This window comes from Manis javanica, chromosome 10 (assembly GCF_040802235.1).
Source record: "Manis javanica isolate MJ-LG chromosome 10, MJ_LKY, whole genome shotgun sequence".
NCBI lineage: Eukaryota > Metazoa > Chordata > Mammalia > Pholidota > Manidae > Manis > Manis javanica.
The window spans coordinates 57392562-57410996 of NC_133165.1; the positions used below are offsets into that span (position 1 = coordinate 57392562).

At 43.3% G+C, this 18435-nt stretch overlaps 1 protein-coding gene across 1 annotated transcript in view; it reads left to right on the forward strand.

Moving 5' to 3' along the window:
• The first annotated feature begins 415 nt into the window (after positions 1-415).
• BMERB1 (bMERB domain containing 1) overlaps positions 416-18435 on the forward strand; it is a 113011-nt gene continuing 94991 nt past the window's right edge. The window contains exon 1 of the mRNA XM_036992582.2: positions 416-697. Coding sequence (XP_036848477.1) covers positions 592-697 — 106 coding nt within the window. The 5' untranslated portion in view covers positions 416-591. The remainder of the gene's footprint in view (positions 698-18435) is intronic.

The following is an 18435-nucleotide window of genomic DNA, read 5'->3' on the forward strand; positions in this document are numbered from 1 at the left end:
CAACCCCAGACAAGACTGTCCCATTTCATATTCAAATTAATACGCACAGAACAGAACTTCTCACAAAAAACGCAGTCAGCCAAGCACAGAACCCCCAGATCCAGGTCCACACTCACGATTCTGCACACTCCCCACAAAGATGGATCTATTGCCCACAGATAGAGATGTGCTCGCAGATCCCACTCAAAACCTAGCATCCTGTGCAGACAGATCACAAGCTACCCTCAGTGCCAGCTCCATGCAAAGGATCTCCACCGGCTCCAGTGTGGTCAGGGGCCTTGTTTTTATTTCCTTTGGGTTGGTTCTGTTTTAGTTGTTTTTTATTTTGTTCTTAGAGTTATCACCTGCCCCCTTTTCTCTTTTCCCAGCCCCCAAGCCTTCCCCTCAAGCCTCCATTGCGCATGCGTCCTGCATCCCTCCGCCTGCTGGGTACCAGTCAGCGCTCCCCGGCTCTAGCGGCGGAAGAGATGGAGCAGCGTCACGAGCGCCCGGCCCCTTAAAACGCTGCTGGCTGTAGCCGCCTCCCTCCCGGCAACCCGCGGCGGGGATGGAGTAAAGGGAGACCCATCGACCTGCTCGCAGGGATCTGCAATGGAGTTAAAGCAATCTTTGTCTACCCATCTGGAAGCTGAGAAGCCTCTAAGGCGCTATGGGGCAGTGGAGGAGACGGCGTGGAAAGCGGAGGGACTGGGGAGAAGTGAGTACTCGGGCGCGGCGGGGATACAGCTGGGGACCCGTGCGCTGGTGCCGGGGTCGCGGGAGCGCGGGGATCGTAGGGCGCGGACCGAGGGAAGCGCCCCCGCAGCGGGGTTCTCAGAGCTGGGGGATGCGCAGCGCTGCGCGGCGGCGCGCTCTCCCGCGAACAAAAGGGGGACTCTCCCGGCTGGGCTTCATCCGGAGGCTCGGGAAATCTCAAGACAGCAAGCCGAGAGCCGGGGTGGACTCGGGAGTCCTGGGTCTGTAAGCTCGCAGCTGGTCCTGGAAAGTAGGGTCTTTCCCGCAGCACAGAGAGGGAGGGTCCGTTCTCCTCCCGGGATGCGCCAGGACGCTGGAGCCCTTGGACCATCCCGAAAGTGCCCACGTTCCTGGAGAGGGGGGAGTGTCCGCTGGGTTTCTGCCGTGTTTCTCCCCGGGTGTGAGGTTCGGGGTTAACCTGAAATTTCCAGCCGTCTCCTGGGTCTCGGGTGGGAGGGAAAGGGTTAGGGGCAGGTTAACCCTGTGCACGCCCTTCTCCTTTCTCCCTTGATCCAATCAGTCTTTGGTTTGGGTACAATCTGAGAGGGCAGTTCTGAAACGGACCGACTGTATTTGCTGGTTCTTTCTACATTATTTTGGTGTCAACAATATTTCCAAATAAGCTAGGATTTTGTTTTTTAATTAATAGGACACTATAGTTGAAACTCCTTCCCTCAAAGTATAGAGGCAGCCTCAGGGGCCCCACCAGTCCTCTCCGTAAACCCAGGGTGCCTCCCAGTGCTCCTGCCTGGCTTTGCTTGCCCTGGCACTGTGCCTTGTGCCGGGCTGGGGAAGGCCCTCTCGCCCTTCACAAGGATCCTTAGCTTCCTGCCTTGGCTCTGGGTAACCGCGCTCAGCATCCTCTCAGAGCTATGTTGGATCAAAGTATTGTGAATGTGCCCTTCTCCTGTCTTTACCTGGTATAAGTGTGTGTGTGTGTGTGTGTGTGTGTGTGTGTGTGTGTGTGTGTGTGTGTGTGTGTGTATGTGTATGTGTGCATGTCTGTGTGTGCAGTTTCTCCATACCCATCATGACAAATTCAGAACATTTTCCTAGAATCATTGAACTGTATTCTGATTCTCATAGGTTCAAGTTGAAATCACAATCAAATGTTTTGGTTCTATAGCTGTAACCCAGAGTGCTATCAACCTCTCTGCTTTTCTTTTCTTTCTCCTTGTAAAATCTGGGTCCTTTTATTCTGTTTCATCCGCTCAAAACCTTTTGGCCTTGGTATTTCACCATGACACTGGGGCTGAGGGTCTCTGCTTCCTACAAACTCCAAGTAATTCCCACAATGGCTGCCTTTTATTCATAAGTTGCCTTGTACCAGGTCCTGTGTGAAGAACTTTAACTGCATTATCTCTTTCAATCTCCACAGCAACCTCCTGAGGGGAATATTACAACTCCCTTTCCACAGATGCAAAAACGGGGTGCTTTTAGGCTAATAGGACTATTAAGCATCAGAGCCAGGAGTTGAGCCCAGATTTGTTGGACCCCAGACCCTCACTCTGTTTTTAACAGGAAGGTTACTTTCACATTTCCAGGAAGCTTCCTAAATCTGTTGCGAGAGTCCCAGAACACATTCAATAACTTTATAAATATGCGCAGCCCCATTGGTCTCTGGAACTCACAATGGTCTTGGAAGAACGCCAGTCTGTTGGATGAGGTGCTATATTCAAATAAGCCCTGGGTTTGAATCCTGGCTCTTCCCCTTGCTGATTATGTGGCTGACTTTAGGTACATTTCTTAGCCTTACCCTGTCTCCATTCTCTGAAATGGAGTTAATAGTAGTACCTACCTTATAGCTTAATTGTGAATATTCAATAAGATGTAGAGCTCAGGGTAAGTGCTCAATACACATTGGCTGCTTTGATTATTTTATTACACATATATAGAAGGAACCTGCATTTATCCTTTGCAAGGAATTAGGTAAAGCTACACCCTGGAGTAAAACTGCCATGTTGGTTAGTCCCTAATAATTCTTTTTTTTTTCCCCTAGTATTTTCTCACCATTTTATTAGGAAAATGTTCAAACATACAGAAACATTGCAGTGAACACAACTTACAGTATTTTAGTTCCTGAAATTTTTGTACTTCTTAGTCTTAGGCTGCAAACTGTTAAAAGCCTGGCAGAAAGGCTTTCTCATCTCTGTTCCAAGCCATCAAGGACTCTGACTCTTGCTTGCTGTTCCAATACAAGACCCCAGTTGCTGGTCTGCTTTTTCGTGGATCCTCACATCTGCTTCTTTTTTTTCTTACTTATTCAAATGTCAAATCTTAAGCACTGATCCAGAGTCCCAGTTTTGATTCTTAAATCTGGATTGTTACCTTTAGCAAGTTTTGATCTATAGACTCTTGTCTGCAGCCTGGCTTTTTATTAAACTGGGTTTTTTTTGAACGCCCTCTCAACTCCCTGGTGATCTGTAGATCCATTCCATAACATCTGGGGGCTGTGTTTATTTATTAATGAGGTACGAAAATTAATGCTGTTGTTTCTGTGGCATAACAAACAATTACCAAGCCAATTTGGTAATGCACGAAGTGCTGGAGGATAAAGAGGGGCCCATTTAAGAAGAAGTCGTGCTCTGTTTAACTTCTACACATAGTTAAATATTTTATGTTAAACACTGAGTATGTGTTACTTAAAAAGAATTGAAAAAGGGAGAATGATCGAAGAACCTGTTTATTAACTGACATCTTTAATTTAAATTACAGCATTTAGATAGATGACAGGTATAGTATCAGAGCAAAGAATGGGAGTTTCAAATCAGGTGAAATGGGTCCAAACCAGCTGTAACTCTTTACAACTTTGTTCACCCTGGGGAAACTGCTGAACCTTCCTATCAGTTACTTTATCTGTAAAATGGGGATATGCTGTTCAAGACCTTGGGCACTTCCCCCAAGTGAAATTCAAAACTGGCCCCGATCAAACATGGAGGGCAGGGAGAGACCAAAGAAAGAGGCAGGCCCCTCCAGACAGGTAGGTGGCAGGTTTAGTAAACAAGGGAACTTCCAGATAAGGCTTGTCTTGGGTGGCTGCAAGATAAATAGATCTGCACACCTACCTGCCAGAATCTTAAATATTTATAGAGAGGTCTCAACAGCGTTCAGCCACATGTACTGTCCAGATGGTCCCAACCACACATTGCTCTCTCAAAGCCATGCCCTTGGAACAGCTCCCACTGTGGGAACACCAGTACCTTTCAAAGACAGGAGTGAGGCATCTCCGATTGCCCGGGTCCAGCTATTGGATCAGCTGGTGGTCTCCTCTTCTCTCTGACCTCCTCCTAAAAGCTAATAGTAACGTCATCTTCAGGCTGTTGGGAAGGTTAAATGAGATAATTTATATAATGCATTTAGCACAGTGCTTGGTATGTCGTAAGCCCTCAATCAACGCTGAATGGTTGTCATAATGGAATGTAAGTGGATGGCGTCCGAGAACACTGGAGATTACTCCAAGCTTGCCCTCAGTTTTTCCTTGTGTCCATTTCCTTATAAATTCAAAAAAACATTTGTGTATATATACCTCCTTCCTGCTCATGGGAATGTGTGGGGTATGGCTTTTGGACCCTTGAAAACCACCTAGTATTTTCTCCTATGGGAAAGCTCCTGAGCAATTGTTCTCATGTGCTCTCATTTTTCCACTTACCAGCATTTTTTGTTTTTCTCTGTTTTTTATTTTACCCGGTTGGAAAATGTAGAGTGACATTTCAGTGTGGTTAGATATATAAAATATTGCTTCCTGCAAAATTGTAATTAATTGAAGGAGACACAAAGACAAGGTGCTTTCTGAAAAAGCATAGAGCTTTTTAAAAGCATGGTTGATGGCCATTGGGGCCATTTCTAGATAAGTTTGAATGTGCCTTAAATGATGGTCAAGATTTTGGACAGGGAAAACGGTGGGGAGAGAGGGTGGCGCAGTAGGGAGGAAATGCTGTGAGAAGTTACAGCCCTGGCAAAAGCAGAGAGGTAGAAAGAAATGTGCTCTGAGTAGGAGATTGGAACTGAGTGGAAAGCTCAAGCAACAATCTTTCTATAAGCCCAGGGGAGATGACTATTATCTAAAAGTCCAAGGGTGCGTACTGACCAGCTAAGAGATCATTAAACTGGCCAGTGTTTCAGGTTTAATCAGCAGTGTGGAGACTGAAATAATATAGATGGCTGGCAATCTACATAGTAGATTATTGGGAAGGGTTTTTTTTGTATTTTAATTTTTTGTGGTTTTCATTTGTGCTTTTCTTTTTTAATTGAAATGCAGATGATATTATATTGGTCTCAGGTGTATTGGGAAAGGTGCGTGTTACTTTCATCTGATTAAATATGCTGATTTTATTGTTTCAATATTGTTTAGTTTGGGCGTTATTTCTTTTTTCTTATTACAGACATAAAGCATGCACTTTATAAAAATTCAAACTCACCTGAAATATAAAAATTAAAAGTGAAAAGTGACTGCAATCTGCTCCCCACCCCTATTTGTTCATTTGATAAATAGGTATTGAGTGCTTTATAAGTATCAGGCAGTGCCAGGTCTAGTGGCTGTGGATATGGTGCTGAGAAAGTCAGACAAGGTTCCTGCCCACATGATGCTTTTATTCAGGGAAACAGGACATGGGCTGGGAATTGGAGGTGTCAGATAACATAAGCAAACAAATAACGTAGTTCAACTAATGATAAGTATTACATGCACATTAATACAGGAAGGATATTTCCCCACCAGTGGTCAGGAAATGATTCTGTAAGGAGGTGACATTTTGTCACATAAATATCAGGGATCAAAAGCAAAGACCCTTAGTGTGTCCGAGGAAGAGACAGAAGGCCAGGGTGGCTGGAACCCAGAGTGTCAGGAGAGAGAGTGAAGATGAATCAGAGACTGATAAGCCTTTGTAGGTCATGGTCACAAAAAAAAAAAAAAGTATGGATTTTGTTCCCATGGCAGGAGAAGCTGCTGAAGAGTATTAAGCAGGAGACTAACATGAGCTGTTTTTGTTTTTAAAAGGTCACACGAGCTACTGGATGGAGAGTAAGAGCATAAGGGACAAGTGATGATCAATGTCATCACCCCTACTTTGATTCCAAAATCAATCATCTGGTTCCTTCTTAATCAGTCCCATTTTGGATAAATGATAGGAATTTCCTTGAGTGTGAAAGGTGTGACAAGGGATAAAGGCAGCATGGATTGTCTTCTGGGAGATGGAGTGCCAGGTTAAGATGTAGAAGATGTGACAGGCTCTGCCCTATGCCTGGGTGGGCAGCTGTCTGTGGAACTTACTGTAGGACCGATAATAACAGGAGTATGAAGACCTTGAATATGGGAGTATCTAGTATATACCTTGAACACACCCGTTTAGTTACATTTCTCTGTGCTTGTCAAGTTTCATTTTTATAAGCATTTCATTCTTACATGTCAACTGAAGGAAAAATCATTCGTGCCTATTCTTGCTCTCTGATTATTAACCACTTATTAATATTAATAGTAGTTAATGAGTTCTAGCTATGAACTTGAGTTTATTAAATTGTCATGATGGCCTTCTTAAGTCAGCAGAGTTTTTATTCCCCATTTATGGGTGGGGAAACTGAGGCACGGGGGAAGTTAAGAAACTTGCTGAAGGTCCTAGAGCTGGTAAGTGGCACCGCTGGAGCCCTGTGTGACTTTTAATGTTCCCAGCCATTGACTGTGATTCCTCATACTGTGAAAGATGCTGAAGAGATAGGAGAAGAAACAGGCACAATTCCCAATCCTAAGAAGCTGACAGATGTGGGGAGTGTGGGGACACAGGTGTAAAGAACACCAGAATTTATAATACCAGGAAAATGAAACAAACACTCATTAAAGGTACAAGTGGGAAATGAGAAGAAGTGATTAGCTCCTCCAGGAGGACTTCAGCCTGGTGGCAGCGAGGAGTTTTGCACTGGCCCTGAGGGCTAGGCAGGGTCTCAACAGGTGAACAGAGGTAATGAGGACATTTCAGGTGAGCTGCCAGCCCCAGGCAGGCAGGTGGGGATCCCAAGGGTCAGGGCCCACACAGGAGCATTTTTCTGTTTTCTGAGCTCTTGTGTCCTGGGGCTTTGTCGGTTTGGTTCCCTCACGTGAATCACCTGTTACCTGGGTGAGCCTGCGGGTTGGAGACCAGCACAGGCAAAGCTGGTTAGTGTAGCCCTCAGACCATCACTCACAAAGCTCCCCCAGTAACAATTTACCATACGAGCCATCCGTTCTTGACTGTTCACCTGTTCAACAGGCTTGAGCCTCTGTTCCGTGCTAGCTCTCTGGAACACCAGGCCCGGGCAGATTAAAAATGACTGTGTGTAGCCATTGGAGGATAAGGAACAGAGGTAAAGAAAGTAGCATTTTTGGAAGGCTTGTCTGGCAGGTCAAAAAGAGAGTCTTGTAAGAGCAGGCAGTGTGATAGGTGGGAAATAACAGTATCACTAGCCCATCAGCATTGATGCTGCCTGCTTTTGCTGTCAATAGGGTTTAAAGGGTGCAGGGATTATGGGAGAAATAATAACAATAAACTTGCATTTTTACAGCATTTTCTAATTTGTGCTTTTCCTGCATTTTCTGATTTCCTCTTTACCAGAATGGGCAAAGAGCAGGGGTTGTCCTGCCCCTTTGGGAGCAGGTGAACAGGTTAAGGAATCACTGCAGGGGAGTGCACAGCATCCAGGCTGTTTGCACCAGACCAGGGCTTCCAGGGGCATGTTTATTTGAGTAACACATGAACAACAACTGCATTATAAGATGGTCATAATTATGTCAGGATTCCATAAAATCCTGGTAAAAATAGAACTACCCTATGGTATAGCCATCCCACTTTGGGTGTATACCTGAAGGAAATGAAAATGGGATATGGAAGAGATCTCTGCTCTTCTATGTTCACTGCAGCATTATTCACAATAACCAAGACATGGAAACGACCTAAGTATCTACCAATGGATGCCTGGATAAAGAAGTTGTGGCATACACACACAACAAAGTACTATGCAGCCATGAAAAAGAAGGAAATCCTGCCATTTGCCATTTGTGACAACATGGGTGGACCTTGAGGGCATTATACTAAGTGAAGTAGGTCAGACAGGGAATGACAGATATTGCAATGGTATCACTTATATATGACATCAGAAAAAGTGTAGAAAGTCAAACTCACAGGAATAGCGTAGAGGAGGAGTTGCCAGGGGCTGGAGGATGAGGGAAACAGGGAGAGGTTGGTAAAAAGGGTGCAAATGATCAGTTATAAGATGAATAAGGGCTGAGGATCTAATGAAGAATGTGGTGACTATAGTTAATAACACTGGGTTACAAAATTGAAATTTGCTAAGAAAGTAGAATTTAAACATTCTCACACCCAAAAATGGTAAATATGTGAGGTGATGGCTGTGTTGATTAACTAGTTGGATGGGGGATCCTTTTACAATGTTCATGTATATCAAATCACCCCAACATACACTTTAAATATCTTCCAATTTTGTTAGTCCATTATAGTTCAATGAATCTGGGATGGAACAGTGGAGAGGAGAAGGGTCTACTGGTGCAGTCCCTGTTTTCAATGATGCAAAACCAGAGGACCAAGAGATGCTGCATCCCTCCCTGTCCTTCAGAAACAGAATTCAGGCCTGTTTGCTGACCCAGTGTCCTCTGAGCTAAATGATGTCCCGAGATTAATTCAGTTGTTTTGCAGCAGGCATGTTTTTGCAGTCCCTCAAGAAGACGAGTCCTAATAGGGTCAAATCAAGTGTTACGGGCTAACCCAAGGGCAATGATTTTATTCTGTCTTCCTGGGTGGGCCATGGCCGCAAGAAACCCTGAGTGGCATTCATTGCTGAAAGCTGAATGCCCAGTGTCTACCACATCAGCCAGCCTTTGCAAGCCTCTCATTCAATCAATAGTTGCCGAATTGGGCAGCTGTTAATCCACAAGGACTGAGGTGTGAACAATTTACTTGTGCTTTGTAAACCTTCAGAATCACCAAACTAAAAAACATAGTTAGCTGGAGTCTTGGTCTGCGTGGTCTGCCTGTCTCTTGGTTTAGATGGTTTGTTCCTGATGCTGAGATGAGATTAGGATTCTTGCTTTCCTGTTTCGAGTGAAGGAGACAATATTCTCAGATCAGATACAAAACAACAGGAATAGGTGCTGTTATTGAGAATGGCAGGGGGTGGAGGTGGTTACACACAGAATGCTCTGAACTCTGGTATCCTGGGGCTTTGTCGGTTTGGGTGAGGTGCTTTGCATAAATACCACATCCCTGAGATCCTTAGATGTCAGCAAAGGGGGAACACCATTCATAGTCACGACTTTCTGGAACAACAGAAACAAACAAACAAAAAACCGGCACAGCCTTATGATTAAATGTACTGGTCCATTAAGAGACCTTTTAATTTCATGCAGAGAACAGAGTCATCATAGACACTGCTGGAGGAACTGGGGAGTGTTCCAGCCTTTTTGGAAAGCAACAGGAAACATCTATTAAAATTTAAAATACTCATATGCTTTGACCCAACAGACTGACATCTGGGACTCTATCCAATAGAAATAAAACCACCAGTGCTCAAAGACATGTGCAAAACAAACAGACAGACAAAAAACTGGACACAAAACAAAGGCCCATCAGTAGAATTGGTGAATAAATTATTTTCACCCACTGTGAAATGTTATGGATCTACTAAAAAGGAATAAATTAGAGCAATAATGGCTGTCTGAGAGGTATAACTGAGGGAGGAAAATAAGACTCTGGAAAGTGTATGTAACAGGATCTCATTTTTGTGACACAAAATCCTCTCTGTCTCTTTCTGTCTCTGTGCCTGTCTATCTCTCTCTCTATGGCACATATAATATATATGCATCCTTGTGTGTATGTGTGTGTTTGCATGTGTATGATTTTATTCGTAGGAGAAAAACATGGAAGAATGCATAACAAGCTATTGCCATGGGCTGCTCAGGGGAAGGGATCCAGGCCAGGGCTGGTGTGAGGGGCAGAGAGAGGACGCAGTAATGAAGAGCCAAGCACAAAAGAAAATTAAACAAGTATTTCACTGGAAAAACATATCTACTTATGACATCATCATGCTTCAGCATTTATGTTAAATTATGTATTTGTGGGATGGGAGAAGGAACATCCTAACTTGAGAAATGCTAAAATGTAGGGGAAAAATACATGTCTCAGAATTGAGGAGATACAGTTTTACCTGATTTAATCCTCATCACAACTCTATAATCGTTGTTTGTCTTCGCATGTATATATGGAAATCCAGGAGCACAGAAGATGAAAATCTTTTCCCATTAATCAATGGAAAAGGGATTTGAAAGTAAGACTGTCCAGTTAAAAAGTCCACATCTTTCCCTCTACAGCAATTTGTAAAATTACAACTAGATTAAATTCCATTGGCATTCCATATTTTTTAAAGGGAATGACATCTGAAATAGTTCGTGGAATCCTATTATTGGTCATTTTTTTAAAGGTCTGGGTCATCACAGGACTGACCATTCTCACTTTGACCTTTCCCACTGCAGTTTCCACTTGACAGATTCTCCCGGTGATCCTCAGGGTTAAGAAATAAAACAACTCACTCTCCATAATCCCAGAGTCAGAGGAAAACTGGGGAAGTAGGTAATCATGAGCAGAAGAAGAGACAAACTAGACTTTGCTTAACTCATGTTTTTCTCCCCATTCTTATACCCCTCCTAGTCTGTTTGGCTGCTACTAACAGAGATCATAGACTGAGGATTTATACGAACAGAGATTTATTTCTCACACTTCTCAGGTCCCAGATCATTGTGACTGGTAGATTTTGTGCCTGGCAAAGGCTTCCTGCTTCATAGACTGTCTTGTAGCTGTGTCTTCACGTGGCAAAGGAGCAGGGACCTCTCTGGGGCCTCTTTGTCAGGGCACTAATCCCATCCAGGAGGGTTCTACCCTTACGACCTAATCACCTCCCAAAGACCCCAGTTCCTAATACCATCACACTGAGGGTTAGACTTTAATATATGAATTTGGGAGGCAGGGACATAAAACATTCAGCCTACAGCACCCTCTTTAGTTTGGGAAAGAATTAAGACATCTAACAGCTGTGCACTTGTCCAGGCCCTACTTCAGTGGTAAAATGCTTTTAGCTCTTGGCTCTCCAAAGTGGCCTTCATTTAGACAAGGAAGTACAGTGCTTAAATTATTTCCATTTGATTCCATTTTATTCTCCCACACCCAGCAATGCCAGGCAAGATCGTTTCACCTGCTCTGTGTTTGCACAGTGCTGTTTTAGCCCCGGGGCCCCCCATCCACCACTGCAGGATCCATCCATCTTCATCTGTTTAAACAGACATAGGGAAGGCATCCCCGGAGCACATCTTGATGGTTAAAACCGTGCAAACAACATCCACCCAGCTGGGGCCCAGGAGGCTGGGCTGGGTTCCAGGGGTGAAGAGGTCTGCTTTTCTGGGGATCAGTTCTGCCTTAGATAGGGCTTTATGTCTCAAATGCTTATCCAAAGCCAAGACTAGGTTAGCTTATATGTCTTTCTTCTCTACCAAAATAGAGATTTTTTTTTTGAGCTAAAAGTTCACATACCATAAAATTAACCCTTAACTGCTTTGAAGTGTACAATTCGGTGGCATTTAGGCATTCACAGTCTTAAGATGATTTTCAGAACCAGCTAAAATCATGACCCTCACAAAGATATAAAAATGAACACATTAAAGATTTTGTTCTACTTGATCGTGAAGGGAGCCAGGTAGAGGTTATAATGGATTCAAAAGAATCTGAAGAATAGGCTAAGTTATAGATCAGGAGCATTGAAATGAAGAGGCAAATGAAAATAAAACTGAGTTTTCCATGAAGAAAGAGAAGTCAGCTGGACCTGAACTAGACAGGAGGGAATTTGCACATGTGTAAGAATTATTTTTGTGTTATCAGTTCCCTACTACTTATAGAGTGGTAAAATAGCTCAAAGACAAGGAGAGCCTAGAAATCAGATAGCTTGGGCAGGTGACCTCTAACTATGCATAGTTTTCCACTGAAGCACATTTTTTCCCTGCAGGACCTACATGCTCTCCTGAAGAAGAAGCCATGAGAATTCACGTTCTGAGTTAACCAGTTTTCAAGCACAAAGAAAACTACGAGTTTCTAAGAGTCCCACTTAAGAAAATGATCCTTTAGAGCAGAACATGATTTCAAATGCAACTTAGTCAAGTGAAAGTCTGTGCATGGAGGCATGGAGTCCAGAGGGGACCAAGAAATGACTGAAAGTTCAGTATATTAATTATCCAGATGTTTATCTCTTGATGCCAAATGGTGGATATTTGACTGACTTCTTAAAGCAGCAGATATTCAGCTTGATTGAAACTTTGAGAAGGTAAATCCAGTACTTCTTGGTTATGCATTTAGCTGCTCTACAAACAAAAATTATCCACTGGATATGTATTTTTTAAGTTCAGGGTCATTACCCTACCTGTTAATATCTCTTCCTTTCAAAGAAGAGGCTGTTAACACAGGGATGGACACACTAAGAATTCAATGCACATTTGCTGAATTGCATCAAGATAGTTAATTTCCAAGCAACTGAGGAGCATTGCTTCACTTCCCAGGGAGGTAGGGATAGTGGGCAAGCCTCTAAAAAGCTTCTAAAAATGGCCTTGAAAGTTAAATTCCTTTGGCCTCCGTGGGATTAGAATCAGGTATCTATATTTACAGTATTTACTCAGCTGCCAGTTCTATTATCTAAAAATAAAGTAAAACAGCTTGATGCTGGCTAGTGAGCCTAAACCCCTCTGTGTTCGATTACTTTCTAGCTTGACATATGCTGCTGCTCAGTGTATAAAGATCTGGAGATTTCACAAAGGAGCATATCAGAGGCAGGATTTAAAGATAGAAACCCATGTAACTATTTGCCTTTTTGCTGCATTTATAAAATCAGCCATCTGGATACTCATTGTCCAATAAAGTGTTCTCCCCCATGACTATAGGCCTTTTCTCAAAGGCAGCATTTTTCTAAACCATGTTCTGAGGCATAGCAGCTGTGAATAGGCTTTCTAAGAAAAAGGAAGGCCTGTGGTCAGTAAGTCTGGCAATTGTTGAGTGCAACTGAGTGATATATTTCTTGACTGTTGTAATCTTTGCTAGGTTAATGCATGCTGTGAATTCCAGGGCACACATGCCCACCTCAGAACTGGCCTCCTGCCCTTGGTTCTGCTGTTGACCCACTTTCTTATCCCTCTGTTTTCAGCTCATCTTTCCCTTTGTCAAAAATTTCCCATAGCCTCTGTGGTCAATTCCCAAATCTCTTACCATATTTTGTCCATTGTTTTTACTTTTTCATTGGAGTATCATATGCTCTGCCTCCACAATCTGTACCTTCCTTCCCTTCCAACCAGCTGATTTCCCTTCATGCTCTAAAATGCACCCCTGATCTGAGTGGATTAGTACCCTTTACATCCTCACCTGTAAAATGGGGATAATAGGTAACTACCACCTAACAGTGGTTGAGATAATGCCTGTATGGTGTTGAGCACAATGCACAGAGCACATGGCCTCATAGCTGCTGCTCTGTTGTCAGTATCATTGTTATTCCCTTTCTTGTGCCCTTCCACCCTCCTTTCTTTCTTTCTGCCTCAACTGGACCTTCCCTTTCCTTGCTGGCAGGTCCATCTATCCCCCCGCTTCCCCTACTCCCTTTACTTAAGATACACAATTGAAACCATCCTCTACCCCCTTATGTAAAGGAAAATGCCAATGTGGCTTCAAGTCTCCATCTAGATTATGGTCTTCAAGCCCCTCCTACTTAGAAGGGCAGGAGGAGGTCTCAGCCTCACCTCCCCGAGAAGCCCTCCACTCCTTCCAGTCAACTTTTTCTTTTGAAGAATTCCTCCCATTTCTAACCTCCTGTTATACTTTCTCCATCGCAGGCAGTTCAATACTTAGGTGTCCTCGGTGTGCTTCAGTCACGGGGGACTGTCATACCCAGCTGGTATTTAGCTTCTGTAGAGCAGGGATGGAGCCTCTACTCTCCTTCTCATGCTTAGGCCAGGACTTGGCACACTTTGTCTGTACAGGGCTAGGTAGCAAAATATTTTAGGCTTTGCAGGATGTACAGTCTCTCTTGACAACTGCTCTACTCTATTGCTCTGGCCCAAAGCAGCCAGAGATGAATACGTGAGTGAATTAGCATGGCTGTGTTCCTAGTAAACTTATTTATGGACACTGAGATTTGGGTTTCACAGAAGTTTCCCATGTCATGAAATACGCTTCTTCTTTTGTTTTGTTTTCAACTCTTTCAAAATGTAGAGGCCATTTTGAGCTCACAGGCCGGACCAAAACTGGCGGTGGGGTAGGTTTGGCTCATAGACTTGTCCACTCCTGGCCTAGACTAATGACCCACATGGAGAAAATGGTCTAAGCCAAGGTCAAAGCCAAATATAGCCAGAATGTAGCCTGTGAATGTTGACTTAGCTAGCAGCACCCAGCCTTTGGCCAGGAAGGGTGGGGCATCTTGATTGCCAATCCCACTGTCCTCTGGAAATGCAATGGAGATGCTATGACCAGAGGAAGCCCCAGGAATTCTTGCAGAGAGAAATCCCTCTACCCACGGCTGCTAAACAGTGAGGCTGTTTTCCCCTTTCCAAAAATATAACCACTGTTTTATTCTGATAATAAAAAGGTTAATGCTCATACTTTCTTATATTAAAAAACACTGAGGATTATAAAAGAGAGGGCATGTCGTTTAGAAGGATCCTGCCAGCCTGAGATAACCACCCAGGGCATCCTTTCAGATGTCCCTTTGTCCCCCTTCCCCCGCCCTCCCCTATCCTCCTCTGCCTCTGAATCCTGCTTCTTAAAGAGAGACAAGTCACATTTTGGTATGTGGCACCTTTTCCCACATGCCTCTACTATCTAGGGCATACTTTCCTCCTTATGGACAGAAGACAGAGTTCTTTCCCTTTTGGTATTTGGATGGGGGACATCTTCAAGTAGAGCTGTGTGCTGTTCAGAGCAGGGGAAGTTGGAGGCTTCCAAGAAAATAGTGCTTGACATGTTAGATGTAACTTGTATACTTCGGAGCTACAGAAATGAGAATAAGGTGCAACAGAGTCTACTCTGATTCAATAAAGGCATGTTTTGATTTCCTTTTGTGCATATGGCTCTCCTAGGCACTGAGGAAGGGAGGAGAGTGAAGATGAGTAAGACAGAGTTGCTTCCTTCAAGGGGTGTGCTGTCGAGTGGGGGAGAGGGACAAAGAAATAATGGCACACACCAGCTGTGGTAAACGCATGAACGAAGTGCTTGGGGATGAAGAGAGAAAAGCAATTAATGTGCAATTATCAATTGGTTTGTTCTGATACATTTTTCTGATTTATTTTTTAATTGAAATGTAGTTGATACACAGCATTATATTGGGTTCATCTATACAACATAGTGATTTGACCATTATACACTGATATATTTTCATTTCACAATAAGAGGGCATCCGTCTGTCTTCCACTCCGGCCTCACCTGGGTCCTCTCCCACTCCCTTGCTTTCAGTCCCTTGCATACCTTTGTTGGGATTCTCTCCCCTCTCCTCTGGCAAACTCCTTCTCAAATACCAATGCCTCCAAAAGGTTTGCCCTGGTCCCTTCCCCCAGGCTCAACACCCTCCCGTGACATATCTCCTGCCTGCGTTCTCTCAGTTCTGCTGGAGTAGGGATCACACCTGTTTAAGTTGCCCAGCACTTGGCAAGCATTCCATTAATATCTGGAGAGTGAATGAAAAATGAATTCACTTGTTTAATGAGAGAATTATATTTGCTAAAATAATTCAACTGAGCAAATGTAAAGACTTTGCAATACCCATACCCGACCACTGGGTTGGGTTTATTCAATGAACCATGACTCGGGGCAGCATTTCATCAAGCAGATAGAAAGGAGCTCCAGATAGCTATAAAAGCAAGGCAAGGGATTTTGCAGGCAGAAGGGGGCAGGAACAAGGAAATAGTACCGGAGAAAAAAGCAGGATGGTTAAGGCAAAGTCGCTTTCCTTAGAGGGAAGGGCAGGCTTCTACAAGGCAGTTGACCTAACTAATTTAATCCGATGATTCCTGATCCACTGGCTTCAGATGCCATCTTTGGGAGAGCCGAAGTCATAGTTAAGTCTCGGTTTGGTGGTGGGAGGCTTAGCATAAGTGATTCCATTTGGGGTCTGTTGTCTTGTTTTTAGCTCACGCTAATGAGAAAAGGGAGCTGAGCTGAGTTGCTCCAATTAGGATAGGGTGACCCTGATAATTAGCAATGGGAGATGCTAAGAGCAATGTGGGATGCTGGATTGGATCCTGCATCTGGAAAAGGACAGCAGTGGAAACACTGCCTGAATTCAAATCAGGTCTGTGGTTTAGTATGGAGTATGGTAGCCATGATCAGTTCTTAATTTTGAACAACGTACCATTGGTCTGTAAGATGTTGACACCGGGGAAAATTGGGTGAAGGGTACATGGGTGCTCTCTGTTCTACCTTCACAACTTTTCTGTAAACCTAAAATTCTTCCAAAACAGAACTCAAGGTAAAACAGTGAGAGATGGGAGAAAAGGCGAAGATTCAGTCAGTGAGCCTGGTCAGTGCAAAAGCTCCCTGATGGGAAGTGTGAATATTAATGTATTTTTTGGACCTTTTTAAGAACTTCCAAAATGCTATTAATAGTCATGGCTTTCTGGTTTTGATTCCATGATATTCAGTCTGGAAAGGCTTTTCTGTGGGTAGGAGATGCATTCGTGGGGTGACACTTAGTCAAGAAGCCAGAGGGACCGCAATGACTTTTCTGTCCCCTCCCAGGTAGTCAGATATGAGATGTCACTCACTGCCAAGGCAGGAAATGAACAAACAAGAAAGTTTAATCACATCCAAGAACGTCAGGAAAAATGTTAGTTTTTTTTCTTTTCTGTGTGCTAAATTCTATTACCTGATTGAAGTCAAGCGTATTTTCTATTTTCAAGAGAAATACTGGGTTCTTCCATTTTTTACTCACAATTTTATAAGAGAAATATAAAATTCTCAAACTCCTAAAGCCTGACTTGACATTAATTGAATAACTACTAACCTTCTCTCTCCAGTGCTCTCAGAGCACTTTGATTCAGCCTGGGACATTTATTAAGGTTCTTCTGAGAGTATGGTACTGTTTCAACAATGGAGGTACTCAAATATGTGAAATCCTCTATCTAAGACCAAAGAATTTTCAGTCTCCTAGAAGAGGTTCTTTCATAATCTCTAGGGTGTTTTAAAAGTCCCCCCCAAAAAAATGAGCTTGCAAAATTAATTTCCATTCCTTTATGTTGCAATAATAAATGCAATGTAGTATAATATGTTTAAGCATGTTTTGCAAAGTGAAGCTATATTGAAATCAGACTATAGTATCAAGACTTGGGATTCATTCTACAAATACGTAACTGGTTTTTCCCTCCTATTTTCTAACTTGTAATCATTCTAAGCATAGCCATGGTCTATAATTAAATATTAACTTCTTAGGTACAGGGTGATGAAGCCTGAATCTGCTAACAAATTCTTCTTAACCAGCTGTTGAACAGGACCAAGACCTGTCAAGTGTCCATCCCTACCTGTTTTCCATGGGGTTTGTTAATCTCTCCCACTACATATTGCAATCACCTGAGCCTGGACACTATGGACAAATACTCTAATCTCTGGGGATGTGCATTAGGCTTATGACTGTAAATCACTCTGTGTTAAGCCACAAGATCGCTACTCTGTTATACTGTGAGCTTGCTGAAGGACTAAGCAGGAAAAGTGGAGCTTGATACCTAGGGAATTCCATTTGAAAGGCCCTCCTTTGAACATAGCAACAGTTCAGTTAGTAGAATTCGGGTTATAATGAGTATTTGTGAGAAGCCACTCACGTGGGCTCTGTAGCATTAACAGTCTCTTGCTAGAAAGAAGGTTTGAACTGAATAAGGGAAGAGGGAAAAATGTCACCTGAAAATATGCCCAACAATGAGCACTATTAAGATATTCCACAATCCTGGTTTGCCTGGCACTGTCCTGATCTTAGCACTAAAAAGTGCCACGTGCCAGGAAACCATCAATCCTAAGTAAATCAGGCCAGTTGGTCACCCTGCCACTACCCATCTTAGGGAGATAGCAGGGTTGAGAAGGCATTCGCCACCCAATGGCAAACAATACAACTGGTTGACCCCTTTGTATCCATAGCATTAAATGCCAGGTACTGTGATGCTGAGCGTGAGAGTAAAAATATGGTGCCAAAGGAGAAGAACCTTTGTCTAGAACTAGCTGGTGTATTGGATGCATGATAATTCAACCAACAAAGCAGTGCTGACAGTAACTAAAATTTAAAACAGGAAACAGCTTTGTGGTAAGAAATGCTCCTTTAAAATGGCATTCACCAGTAAGGCATTTAACCTGTATTCTGAAGCTGGGAAGCTTCTGACTTGACTTTTGCACAATGTGAACCCTACCGGTTAAACAGATATCTCTCCTTTTGGCTTTTATGTTGTGTGAAACATATTTTCTGGTATACCACTTTAATTGGAATCATCCTCTGTAACGTACCACTAATCACACTGCATTGTAATGGCTGACCCTCTTGTCTGGGTGATTCCCCTCTTTTGAGGCAGAAACTATGACCTGCTCATCTTTGAGTCCCCAGTGTCTACCGCAGTGTCTGACACATGTAGATGTTTGATAAATCTTTATGGAATGGAATAAAACAACC